At 38.2% G+C, this 14,393-nt stretch overlaps 1 protein-coding gene across 1 annotated transcript in view; it reads left to right on the top strand.

Annotated features, from left to right (window-relative positions):
* Window positions 1-2,172: 2,172 nt before the first annotated feature.
* The window catches only part of Metap2 (methionyl aminopeptidase 2), a 38,941-nt gene continuing 26,720 nt past the window's right edge, over window positions 2,173-14,393 (top strand). Inside the window, exons 1-3 of the mRNA XM_047549154.1 lie at window positions 2,173-2,424; window positions 4,202-4,306; window positions 11,199-11,264. Coding sequence (XP_047405110.1) covers window positions 2,274-2,424; window positions 4,202-4,306; window positions 11,199-11,264 — 322 coding nt within the window. The 5' untranslated portion in view covers window positions 2,173-2,273. The remainder of the gene's footprint in view (window positions 2,425-4,201; window positions 4,307-11,198; window positions 11,265-14,393) is intronic.

Raw genomic sequence — 14,393 nt, forward strand, 5'->3', positions numbered from 1 at the left:
AATGACCACTCTAATATTAGAATCCACGTGTCCTTGTAAAAATGTAGCAAAGATCTCTTCCCTTTGCCAGGAATGTCCTCTCTCCCCCACCTTGTCTCAGCCTAATTGCTATATCAGTGGGGAAGCTTTACTGGACAATTCTGTCTAGGCAAATCCCCTTATTAATGTGCTGTAATATCAATAGTTGCAAATGTATCATTATTAGCATAATCAGTTGAATAATGTCTATTTTTCTTAGTTGACTTCATGATGACAAGAATTCTGTTTTTGTCTCTCTGTGTTTTCAGATCCAGGCACATATTGGACACTGAACAGATGGATGAAAGAATGAATGAGTGACAGCCATTAAAAAGAATGAAATTATGGAATTATGGCATTTGTTGGTAAATGAATGGAAATGGAGAAAATCTTGCTAAGTGAAGTTAGCGAAACTCAGAAACTCAAAGGTTGAATGTTTTCTATCACATGAAGAAGTCAGAGTGAACAAGGGGAGGGAAGAGTAAGATTACATAAAGAACCGATCGAATACAAATTAGTAGATGAGAGAAAGGAATTCTAGTAGATTAGAGGAAGGAGAAGGGGAGGGGAAGACAGGAGGTACATCCCATCCATCAGATATGACACTTTAGGGGCTATGATCAGAGCCTGTGTAAAGTTTAAAAAAAAACTATTAGCAAGGAGACTCTTACAGACATTTTGATGTCAATGAAGCTTGGGTCCCATATATAGGGACATACACATATGAAATATATACCTATGTATATGTATATGACATGCATGTATGTATGTATATACATACACACACACACACACACACACACACACACACACAACCCCGGTACCGTTAACTTTGTTGCTCAACTTAAGTTTTTGTAAACTTCTATGTGTGTCCTATATATGGAACGTCGGAACATAAAGGGTTAAAACTGATGGAAAGCGGGTTGCGGTCGCGCCACCACTCAGAACAAGATAAAAAGTATTTCCTGACCCAAAAAATTTCTCCTGCCTGGTGCGGTGGCGCATGCCTTGCACTACTAGCGGCTCCGGAGGCCGAGGCAGGAGGATCGCAAGTTCAAAGCCAGCCTCAGCAACAGCGAGGCGGTAAGCAATTCAGTGAGACCCTGTCGCTAAATAAAATACAAAATATGACTGGAGATGTGGCTCAGGGATCCAGTGCCCCTGAGTTTAATCCCTGTTACCCCCCAAGAAAACAAAAAACTGATGAAAACACCTAAGTTCTGTAGGTGAACAAAGACTCATATTTGGTAGAAATTACAGAGTTGGCTTGGATAGCCAATCGCAATCTACTAAGACCACATACTAAATCTCAAACTGCAGTGTGAAGAAGAGGACCTCTTATAAAAGGTTAGAGGTAAATAAATAGGTAAAATTCAGGGCTGGAATTGTGGCTCAGTGATAGAGCGTTCACCTAGCGTGAGTGAGGCACTGGGTTCGATCCTCAGCACCACATTAAAAAACAAATAAATAAAATAAAGGTATTGTGTCCATCTACAACTTAAAAAAAAAAAAAAAAAAAAGTCTTAAGTCCAAAAAGCAGGGGGACTGGAGATAGAGGTGAAGTTGAACTGTTGCCTCCTTGGGAGAAGCTGTGTATCCTCATCTGTCAGAACCTGTAATTCTTGTCAAGTATCAGAAAACGAGAGAAGTGTGAGGGGCTCCCATCTTGAATCATCCGAGGTTTACGGTCCACGAAATACGCAAATCCAGCTGCCAAAATTAAGTGCCTAGACAGTTTTGCCCTGAGCTGTGACTAACGACGCAGTCCTTGAGAGTCACACACACACACACACACACACACACAAAGGGATGTGTACACGAACACATTTTTTTTAAAGCTCCGCTCGCTGCTTCTCGTACGATTTATAAATCAGGATTATTAAAATTTTCGGTTCGGGCCAACACGCCCCTCCTCTTGGAGGTCGCCCTCTCTACAGAGCCTGCACAGGTTTCTCCAGCTCGCTCCGGAGCCGAAGGTCCCCCTTCAAGCTGACTGTACGCAGGCGGATTTGCGCCGGGAACGCCCGAGGCTTGGGACCAGTCAGCGGTCAGGTCAGTCCCTCGCCCACGGCGGCTAGGCACTGAGGCGCGCGCCGGCCGCGGGGAGCCAGACGCCGCAGTCCAGGCCTCCGCCGTCCCAGCATCCCCCGCGCCCCGACCATCGAGAGCAGCTTCCGGCGTCGCTGGTGTAGGTGGGTGAAGAAGGAGCGGGCCCTCGCCGCTCTGTCTTACTCCCTCGCGCTCTCTCGGGCAACATGGCGGGCGTGGAGGAGGCAGCGGCCTCCGGGAGCCACCTGAATGGCGACTTGGATCCAGACGACAGGGAGGAGGGAGCTGCCTCTACGGCTGAGGAAGCAGCCAAGAAAAAAAGACGGAAGAAGAAGAAGAGTAAAGGGGCAACCGCAGGTAAGGGGAGTCATGTTTTCCCAGTCCCTACCAGGAATGGCCGAACGACTTGGCTCAGGCTCGGCGCGGGTGGCAGGGACCGGGGACCCGGAGTCCTGGACTGAATGGATTCCCAGGCCGGAGAGAGGGGCAAGGCCGGGCTCCAGATTCCCAGGTTGGGGAGAGGCGGCTTCCCTCTCTGTGCGGCCAGAAGGCTCTTGGGGGCAGAGATGAGGTAGAAGATTGCCTCGGCTTCGCGTGAGGTAGCCCTGGGGTCGCTGGGCAGGCGCCCCTGTTTTGCCAGGACTCAGTTCCCACGCAGACCATGGAGCGGACATGAAACCATTCACACAACAAGCTCTACCATCTTCCGCGTGGTTTGGGGCCCTCCTCAAAAATCTCAATGCTGCCACTTTGCTGGAGCTACCTGAGACGTATTTTGATCGAGGATGGCGGTGGGCAAGCGAATAGCCTGACCCGATGGCCCCCCACATCCGGGTTTACGTGAGGGTTGTTGCAGTTTGCACTTTTGGGGTCTGTGTATATGTGTGTTTGCCCGCGTGTCACCGAGGATTTCTGGATATGGTGGTGCGAATTTTCACCTGCCTAATTCCACAGCATCGTCAAGCATTAGGGCCTTCAGGCCCGAGTTATGATACCACTTTCAGGCAATGCAGAAGGGATATGCTTTGGCTCTGAATGGAACTTCTCAAGCAGTAACCTCCAAATCTACTGCTGAGGCAGGGAAAACAACTGAAGGTACACAGTGGGATCGTTTTATTAGCTAGGAACTTCAGTGTTTTGAGAAGTCACTGTTTTTGTTTCACCAACTCCTTCATTTTAGGAAAACATATTTTTACCTGTTTTTAATTAAGATAAGCTAGAGATACTTTGAGACAAAAACGGAGAGGCCAGAGTGAAAATGAAGGTGGACAGGACTAATCAACATCTTTCTGAAATTTTGATTAGATGGAAGAGGGAAAGTTGTAGCTTCGCTGGGTCTCTTCCAGAGCAAAATTTAATCCTAGGGCATACTCTGGTGGCTGTTTGGCTTTCGGATGAAATCCAAACTCTGCAGTTGTTCTTGAAGGTGTTCAGTAGAATGATCCTAATATATTTTTAACAGTTGTATCTCTCAATGTAAATTCTTTTCAGTAACCAGAATGTCATTTCATTATGTGCTACCTGGTTTCACTCTTTCTACTCATATTGCTCATACAGCTAGATTGTAATCACTTTCAGAGCTTGGGGCTTGTCTTGTGCTTAGATGTTCAAAAATTTGTATTTTAGTAATGGACTTTTTCTATTTATTTTGATTGATTGATTGATTTTTTTTTTTTTTAACCCAGTTCATTGTGATAGCTGCTTTCTTCACAGAGCTAGGTGTATTCTGTCTGAATCCTTCTTAAGGCCTTCAGCACTGTTGCCTGTATTAGATACTTAATTACTAGATAGGTACTTGTCTAGTAATTAAAGTATTCGTTCAGTGTGTTGAATACTTTTAAAAGTTAAACTATAATAAGGATAGGGACCAATTCACTATTTTATTTATCCTTTACCTGCTAGCAGATGTAATAGATATTTTGTTGAATGAATTAATTAACAGACATTACTGTATAGGTATGGATGATTTTTTTTTCTGTCACTTAACAAATTATATTTGAAATAATGTTTCTGTTTTTGTTTCCTGAGCACTTATCAAGAAGCACTTGTAAGCTGTCCAGGGATCATTAGAACATATTCTAGTGGGGAAGTATCCTTATTACATTTGGTTCATGCTATTTTATTTGATCAACAGGGCAACAGGAACCTGATAAAGAATCAGGAGCCTCAGTGGATGAGGTAGCAAGACAGTTGGAAAAACAAGCATTGGAAGAGAAAGACAGAGATGATGAAGATGAAGGTAAATAGTTAATTTGATTTTTGTGATTACAAAAGATAGAAAATGTGACATTCTTTAAACAAAATGTTTATTTGCCCAGTCTGTTCTCTGACGTTTCACTTGCCAAAGCTTCAGTTAATGTCACAGATAGATAAAAGGAAAAGGCATTAGCAACTCCTTAAAAAGTTGCATATGTTGACCAGCTGCTCAGGTAGCACAGATCTCAACTTTTAAAAATGTACCTAGCAGAAGGTCAAATAGTGGGTATTAGTAAAATAATTGAGAGTTTGTTTAGTTGATATTTAACAACTACTGTATTCTAGACACTGTGCTAGGATGCTCTCACTTGCTTTAACCTCACAAATCCAGCAGAATAGGTGCTACCATTTTATAGATAGAGAAGTGATGGTTGTATGATTTGTCTCATGTGACACAACTAATATATGTACAGAGCCAGAATTTAAAACCTAGCACCTGATCACAGGTTCGTTTTTTTTACTCTCTATACCAGTGCTACCTCTCTTCATTCTCAAAGGAGTATGTTGGAGTGCTTCTAAAGTCTTTTTAAATTCCCTGATCCTAGTTCCTTATGTATATTTGGGTGCTATAAAATTTCTTTTAAGAAAACTACTAGAATTTTAGTAATTGATGTATTTGTAAGACAGAGGAGAGAAAGAAGATTAAGTCAAAGGACTTATTATTCTGCAGCCTCTTTTGGTATAGGAGGAAATAGGACTTGCCTTTTCTTTTTTATTTATCTGCTGCCAGGACCAGTTGCTCTACCTTAAGCATTGTTAGCCTGTCACAGGTTATACCTTTCAGCCATCAGCAGAGGCTGTACCAAATTATTTTGTTTGGGCAATCTAGAGTAGTATTTTTCCCTTAGAAAGATATGTTCTTTGCCTTCAGGAAGCTTAAGTCACACCATGTGTGGGTGTGGTAGTGCACACCTGTAATCCCAGTTACTCAGGAGCCTGAGGTGAGAGGATTGCAAGTTTGAGGCCAGCCTGGGCAATTTGGCAAGACCCTGTCTCAAAATTAAAAACAAACAAACCAACAAACAGTAAAAAAAAATTTAAAAAGATCTGTAGGTGTAGTTCTGTGGTACAGTACTTGTCTAATATGCTCCAGGCCTTGGGTTTGATTCCCAGAAACATTTTTTTAAAAAGCCATAGTAAACTTAACTGGAAGAAAGGTGTCTAGATCAAAAGGAATTGTTAGCTTTTCCTTTCCTTAAGCAAACATCTTCTCTATTCTACTTTGGTTTATGCTTCAGATTATGAACATATTGTGAACTTCAAATAAGAAAGGAATTTGTAAATTCAGGGTAATATAATAGGTTATTATAGATCCACGATAGAATACATAGACTACATGTCTATAATATATACCATATTCTATATACTATATAATATATATACCACTGTAGACTATCACAGGGCTAATTTTGATGTTTGCTTTGTTCATTTTACCTCTATAAGTTGACTGAATTTCTTGACATGGAAAAGGAAAATTTTTTGTGTGTTAGATCAGAAACCTTCAGGGGCTGGGCAAATAGCTCAGTTGGTAGAGTGCTTGCCTTGCATGCACAAGGCCCTGGGTTCAATCCCCAGCACAAAAAAAAAAAAAAGAAAGAAAGAAAGAAAAAGAAAAAGAAAAGAAATCTTCAGTGTGTTAAAAGAAAATTTTAGGAATATTGATAGTTTTCATCAATTTGAACAATTTTCCTAATTCCTAGTTTTGATAATCAGGATCGATAAGTACTGCTTGTCTGTTGCTATGAGTGCTCTTTGAGGGATGGAAAGTTATATTTCAGAATTTTTCTCCTAAAACTATTGGTGTGGTGGAAAGACAAACTATAGAGATGAAAAGATTCTGGTATATACATTTCAATTCAGTGAAATTTGGAAATAGAATTGTAAGCCGAATACTAAAAGAATACTCATTGGAGAGAATAGGACTTGTTTAAAACCAAGTACAAGAGACCATTTTGAGTAGGGATAATGCTGAGAAAGTTTTCAAAGTATAATGAACCGTGCAAACTGGCCTTATAAGAGGGTTCAATGAGGGAGCCTTTGGGGCATTTTTAGGTATGTTATGAAAAAATAATTTAGGCTTCGTATTTACATGATTGTTTACAGGAGAGTACACGTATATGAAAGGCAAGGAGATCATTGTGAAGGCCATTTAGCAGTATGCCAGGCATGTGGTAATGAGGATTTAAACAGATAGTCATAAATAGGAATGGAAGGGAAGGGTGCAGTAATAGTAATGGAGACTGTTGAGGTGACAGAACATTAGTGCTCTTGACTGATATAATGAAGTCAGCAGAAAGCTGGTTAGAGTTAGGGGAGAGAGTTGGCAGGCAAAGAAGGTATTGAATTTAATTTTAGGTATGTTGAACATGAGATTGTTTTGGGTATCAATAGGTAAAAGTTGATGCCTGTAGGCATCTGGCAGTGTGCCAGATGTAAATCATTCGATACATTTTAATTTTAGGCTTATTAATTTGCCTAAAATAGTATTTAAGTGTACATTTGGGGAGTTTTAGTATTCAATTGTGTAACCACCAACAAAAGAAAAAGGTATAGACCGTTTCCATTTAACATTTCCATCTCCACAAGAAATTTCCTGTGTTCCCTTGTGTTCATTTCTGTTGCCCCATGCTCTTACCTTTGGCAATCACTAATGTGTTTTCTCTTCTTGTAGTTTTTGCCTTTTCTAGATTATCATATAAATGTAATTATTCAGTGTGCAGTTTGTTGGATTGTTTCACTTAGTAATAGTTTTGACAATTACTTAAATATTGCATTCCTTTTTAGGAATTAGTACATTTTTTATTGCTGAGTAGTATTCCACATTTATCCATTTACTATTTGAAGGATATTTAGGTTTGTAGCTTTTGTCTATTTTGAATATGGTTACTATGAACAGTTGCAAAAAACCCTTGTGTAGACATATGTTTTCATTTCTCTTTGGTAAATACCTACATATGAGATTTCTGAAACTCAAACTTTTCCAAAGTGGCTGTACCATTTTGCATTCCTTTCAGCACTGATCGAGAGTTCCAGGTTGTTTGTGTTCTTGTAAGCACCTAACTATTGTCAGTTTTTAAATTAGAACCTTTCTGATAGGTGCATAGTAGATGTCATTATGGTTTCATGTTTTTATTTGCCTTTCATATTCATAACCTTTTTTTTTTTTTGGTGTTGCTGGGGATTGAACCCAGGGACACTTTATCACTGAGCTACATCCCCAGCCCTTTTTATTTTTTATTTTGAGGTGGGATCTTTCTAAGTTGCTTACAACCTCACTAAATTGCTGAGTCTGGCCTTGAACTTGTGATTCTCTTGTCTCAGCCTCCCTAGTCGCTGAGATTACAGGCATCCACTAGCATGCCTGTCTTCATATATCTTTTTTATAAAGTGTTCTGATCTTTTGTCTGTTTTATTGGGTTACTTGTCAGCTTATTGAGTTATAATAATAGTTCTTTGTATTCTAGAAGCACGTTACCAGATACATGTTTTACAAATATTTTCTCCCATGCTGTGGAATGTCTTTTTCATTTTATTGATGGTATTGTTTGTAACACAATTTTAATTTTGATTAAGTCCAGTTTATCCACTTTTTAATTTATGGGTGGTGCTTTTTGCATCCTGTCTATAAACTTTAAACCTTTGTTTTTAAGGTCATGAAGATTTTCTTTTCAAGATTTTTATTTTCTGCCTGCTACATTTAGGTCTGTTATCCTTTGTGTGTGTGTGTGTGTGTGTGTGTGTGTGTGCACGCGCCTGTGTGCGCATGTGCACATATGCTGGGGATTGAACCCCCAGGCGTGTTCTACCACTGAGCCACATTCCCATCCCTTTTTGTTTATAATTTTTGAGACAGGTTCTCACTAAGTGCTTACGGCCTCCCTAAGTTTCTGAGGCTAACTTTGAACTGGCAATTCTCATGCCTCAGCCTCCATCACTGGAATTACAGGTGTGTGCCACCACATCTGGCCTTTTAGAATTTTTCTATAGAGCAAGATAAAGATTAAAAGTTTTTTTTTCTTTCCCATATGAATGTCTAATTGTCAGTTCAGCAGATATCAGTTGATTGGGGCATAGTTTTAATAAATAAATAAATATGAACTGTCTTGGCCTAATAGGAATATCTTGGGATGCTATGAAAGACAGACATATAAAGACATAAATTTCAGTATGGTATAATGGTTGGAACCATAAGCATATATAGCTTAATATTCAGATCTTGACTCTACGGCCATTCTGGCACAAAGAGTTCCTTAAGTGGTGGCTATTATTATGTACTGAATCAGACATTGGACATTGAATAAAGCAGTTAGCTTCAGAAGGATGATAAAGTATCAATGAGGATCTTTTATTTATCCTGTTTTAAAGATGAAGAAACTATTGCAGAGGGAGGCTAAATAATTCACCAAAGGCATACAGCTGGAAAGATTTTTAGCATGTTTTAAATTGGCTTCATATCTTGAAATGTTTTAGGTTGAGTCTAGTATGTGTAGCATTATGCTAGACACTTGAGTGTTTTTCCCTAACAAAAACTATTTTGCTTATTACTCTCTGTCCCTGTTGCCTGTCCCTTACAAACTCAACATTTAATGGAATAAAGAAGGGTACTGTTAAAGTTGTCATGCAGAATATATGAATTAGATTATCTGATGCATAAAGGACACTGAGTTGTTTTTTCCAAAAGTTTTTCAGGTTAGGCTTCTGAACCTAAAAAACAATAATGAGTAAATCTGCAGTATTTGTGTTTCTATTGACTTGTCTACCCCGTGGATTCTTTTTAATTTTAAAAGAGTGCACATAACAACCAGATATGCCTAGAATCCAAGCAGTTTTGGAGATTGAAGCAGGAGGATCACAGGTTTGAGGTCAGGCTTAGCAACTTGGTGAGACTCTGTCTCAAAAAAAAAAAAAAAGGGGGGGGGATGGGGATGTAGCTCAGTGTAAAACACCCAGCTTCGATCCCCAGTACAGTCTCCCCCAACCAAAAAAAAGAAAGAAAAGAAAAAGATTGAATATAAGAAATTTCAATTTTGTGGCTGGGTGCAGTGGAGCATGCCTGTGATCACGGCAGCTCAGGAGGCTGAGACAGAGGATTGCCAGTTCAAAGCCTGTTTCAGTAACAGTGAGGTGCTAAGCAACTCAGTGAGATCCTTTCTCAAAATAAAATACAAAACAGGGCTGGAGATGTGGCTTACTGGTTGAGTGCCCCTGAGTTCAATCCCTGGTACCCGAAAAAAAATTTTTTTTTTTCAATTTTGTAAGTAAAAAATTGTTAAATACTATTTCATACTGATTTTCATATTGTTGAACCCATATAAGCTGTAGATTGTTAACTTCCCTCCTTGTTAAATTGCTGCTTCCTGTTTTTTTATTTAAGTAAAAGAATAAATATTAAAAGGATAAACTTAAAGACCATTCATTTACCATGTTCTTATCACTGTGCTTAGTTTTAAGACGTGTAATCCTTAAGGAGCCCACAGATGTATAGGGATCAGTTTCAACCAGTGATTGCAGTTTTGTATGATAAAATAATATTGTATATAGAACAGTGAGAGAATTGCTTTCATGGCTCTTTTTTGAATCTGGGAGTAAAAGGGTGCAATTCAAGAATAAAATTTAAGAGTCTTTTGACGTTTTATAGGTGTAGATTTTACTATCTAAAATTATTGATGTTATAGCCACTAGGTGGAACTTTCAAAAAGAACTCTTTAATGATGAGCATACTCTTAGACTGTCAACTAATATTTATCTGAGACAGCATCTTGTTCATTGCTATTTCAGAGCAGCGTGATTTTCTGGGTAGATTTGGAAACTTCAAAAGCAGTTGGGGGCTGGGGTTGTGGCTCAGTGGTAGAGTGCCTGCCTGGCATGTATGAAGAACTAGGCTCGATTCTCAGCACCACATATAAATAAATAAAATAAAAATCAATTGACAACTAAAAAATATTTTTTAAAAAAGTAATTGGAATTATTGAACGGCATTTTTAGAAGTTCAGACTCTTAGGCCTGTATCTTTATTTAAAATGTTCTAAGTCACTATTTCATCTTGTCTTTAATAATATCCTTAACTTTTCTCAAAGTTTTAAGAGTATATTTCATAGACAGTTATTATAAAGACTCATGAACAGATTTATGGCTGTTTTGGGTATTTCTTTGACAACTATTTTCCACCAATTTTTAGGCATCAGGCTCTATCTCAGTACTGTGAATCCAGGAAGAGTATATATGCCCACTAATATTTGAATACAGTTTGGCCCAGAGACAGAATTCTTTTTCTGCTAACTATACTGGAAAAGACATTATAATCATGATACCACACATAACCCTACTAGATTAGAAGTCAATTGGCATAATTATTGGTCCAGTTATGCCATTTACCAGCATTTACCAGTGGAATTATTGTATATATGTACCTTAGACATTCCTTGTTACCTCGTAAGGGTTGCTTTGAGCATTAGATGCAGTAATGAAACACATGTGTTAACTGCAAAGCATATGTGAACTTGTTATTAGTGTTATTTTAGATGAAGTCACAGGGTCATTATTATTGATACTAAATTAAATTAATATTTTTCCTAGCTTTTAAAAAAGAAAGTCGATACAGTTTTTATTCTAAAACTATTTTATTCAACAGTGTGTGTTCAAGTAATTCAAAATAAAATATGCTAGTGTTGTTGATCACATAAGTGAAATGTACTAAAAACTAGCAACATACCAAATTCTTTTATAAGAGTCTTGGGTGAACCTTGTCAAATGCTGTTTAAAAGGCCTTATGTGTGTGTATGCACACGTTCATAAACACTTGTGTCCTTGTGCTTTCTTTATCCCTCTCCTTATGAGGTTTAAATGAATGTATATTTGGAATTGTTCTTTCTTAGATGGAGATGGTGATGGTGATGGAGCAACTGGAAAGAAGAAGAAAAAGAAGAAGAAGAAGAGAGGACGTTAGTATATTAAGTTAATCTTACTTGGTAATATTAGTTATTAACCAACAGATTTGAAGAGTAGGTTACAAGTAGTTTAAGGTCCTATTACATGTCGGGGAAATAAATTTAGGCTTAATAGAGGTAGAATTTAGTGAAACTAAAAGTTATATAGCAAATATTTTGGTTTAACAGACTTTGGTATTTTGATAGCATTTATGTGAGTTGGTCGCATTTAATCACAAATTAGCAGTGAGTTCCTAAAAATTTTATAAATTAACACTTGCATAATTCAAAGAATGGTTTTGTCAGGGATGGCTAAGTGATGGTCCTTTGTGGTAATTTGGAATGTGGTAATACGGAAAACATGGTTTGCAGTTTATCTGTCAACTTTGAAATTGAGATTCTTGATGAATATTTAATGAGGAATGCCATTATTTTAAACTGTGTACGTATGGTGAGATTTTATAAATAAATTTATTATTGTACTGTTTTAAATATGTATAAAATGTGTCCCTGCTTATATTGTGTTTCTAAAAATGACATAACCAAATATCTTCAAAAGCCTGAAAGCATATTAGGGAGACTAAGGGAAGACTATATAGTATTGAGGAATAAAGATTGGTTTGAGAATTAGAACACGTAAGTTCTATTAATCTTGGATACCCTTTGGGCTATTAGGGAATCATTTAAATGTCTGGTTATGCCCTCCTTTAAAATATTTCAGGCTAAAATTTTATGAATTAGAATTCTGTGGACTTGACTTTCATTTGGGGTAGGGGCAGGTACCAGGGATTGAACTCAGGAGCACTTGACCACTTAGTGCCTTACTTTGCTGGGGCTGGCTTTGAACTCCTGCCTCAGCTTCGTGAGCTGCTGGGATTACAGGTGTGCGCCACTGTGCCCCGCTTGACTTCCATTTTTATCTGTTGTTGAGAGAAGTACTTGTATTTTAGAAGCTTTTGCCTCTGCCAGTCATTCCCCTAGCGTGTCTTCCCAGGTAGAAGTGGGATAACCTTTATTTTCCAGTATTTATCCTTGCTACTTCCTTCCACTCTCATAAAAAGGATGTCATTCCTTCCTCTAGCTTGTGAGGACACATAAGTCTGTATTTAGTGAGCACAAGTTAATTACATTCCAGGAATATTCCATATATTCTAATGTCCTATTCCCTATTCCTTCCATTCAAAAATCATTAATAGTGTGCCTGTGAAGGGTGTGGATGTTGCTTTCTGGTAGAGCACTTGCACAACCTTGGGTTCTGTCCCTGGTACCACTAAAAATATGGCTGTGTAAAATAGTATGTATTCTCTGAGAATGAATTGAGAGAGACCTATTTCTCTACGTACTTTAAAATTGTTCCCTAATGAAAGCAGACTGGTAAGGAGGACGATTATGGAGCTATTTTATACTTGTCCCTTTTAGAATTCTGCTGACAAATGTTTTGGTATGATACAGTTGTGCCTCCTCTTAGAGTATTGTTGAACTGTTGAATTTACCATTCATCCCCCTCCCACCCCCTTTCCCCCAGTACTGGGGTCTGAACCCAGGCTCAGTTGACTTGTGATCCTCCTGCCTCAGCTTTCCAAGTTGCTGGGATTGTAAGTGCACCACCCTACTTGGCTTCAGTGCATTTCTTTTTTAGTTTTTCTTGTAGTACTGGGGTTTGATCCCAGGGTCATGTGCATGCTAGGCAAGCACTCTTATCACGGAGCTACATCCCCAGCCCTTTCAATGCATTTCTTTATTTTTTTGTGGGATAGAGGTGGGGTTGAATCCAAGGGCATTTTACCTTTGATCTACATCCCTAGTTCTTTTTCATTTTTATTTTGACACAGGGTCTCAGTAAGTTGCTGAGGCTGGCCTTGAACTTGAATCTTTCTGCCTTAGCCTCCTGAGTTGCTGAGATTACAGGCATGTCCCATTGCACCTGACCTTTATTATTAAGCACTCTTAAGAGACCCTCTTTTTTCTGGTCTTAGTATCAAGAATAATTGTGTTTTTCCTGTGTAGTTGATTGGTTTTATCTCAAAAACACCATGAACTATGAGAATAGTCTGGCTTTTTATATACTTATTTAATGTTGGCTACTAGGGGGCCTAGAACCAAATTTCTGATTTTTATATTAACTTTATTTAAGATTCTATTTTGTAATCTTTTCTTTGTTTTGATTTTTGCTTTCTAATTTACTTTGAATGTCTCTTATTTGTGTATTTTTGATATCCTAATAAGGTAACTTAAAGTTCTTCTGAAATAAAGCAAATAATGTTATCAGGGTTAGTTCATTGCCCTCATTTTCCTCATCTACAAGTTGGGAGAATTATAAATAATATTTTATAACTGCAATACACGTTCTCATAACTTCTTTATAGTGTTAGATAATTTGGGGGATGAAGATGAAGGCATAGTGCAGTGATAGAGCACTTATCTGGCATGCAGGAGGCCTTGAGTTTGGTGTCTCTCTCACATTCACACACACACACACAAATCCTCAAATATAGTGCATTATGATTTCAAATATTTTTCAGGATTTCACTTAACTTCATTTTGTAAATGAAATAACTAAGACTAGGTACCTTTTAGTTGTGTTGTTCAAGTCACAGCTCGTAATTTGAAATTATAGACTTTAACTCTGATATTCTGATTACAAATTCTCTCTCTCACTTTCGTTTCTTTCTTTCTTCCTTCCTTCCTTCCTTCCTTCCTTCCTTCCTCAGTACTGGGGATTGAAACCAGGGGTACATTACTACTGAGTCACTTCCCCAGTCCTTTTTATTTTTTATATGGAGATGGGAGTCTCACGAAGTTGCTCAGCCAGGCCTAGAACTTGGACTCCTACTGCCTTAGCTTCCTGAGTAGCTGGGATTACAGATATGCACCTCTGCATCTGGCTATATTTTATTTTCTTCTGACTCTTTTTGAGAACTTTAATTTGTAGACAATATAGAAGGCATCTTTATCATATTTGTTGATAAGACAAAACCTTGACAAAAAACAAAGATTTCAGAAGACTAGAATAACTAGTCTTTTAATCAGTGATGGTGATGATATGTAAACAAAAATCAGGAATTTTTTTTTGAACCTAGGATAACTATGATAATAGCCTGTTAATAAGCTGAAATTATACAGAGACATATAAAATTATTACTG

The sequence above is a fragment of the Sciurus carolinensis genome, chromosome 4, assembly GCF_902686445.1.
Source record: "Sciurus carolinensis chromosome 4, mSciCar1.2, whole genome shotgun sequence".
NCBI lineage: Eukaryota > Metazoa > Chordata > Mammalia > Rodentia > Sciuridae > Sciurus > Sciurus carolinensis.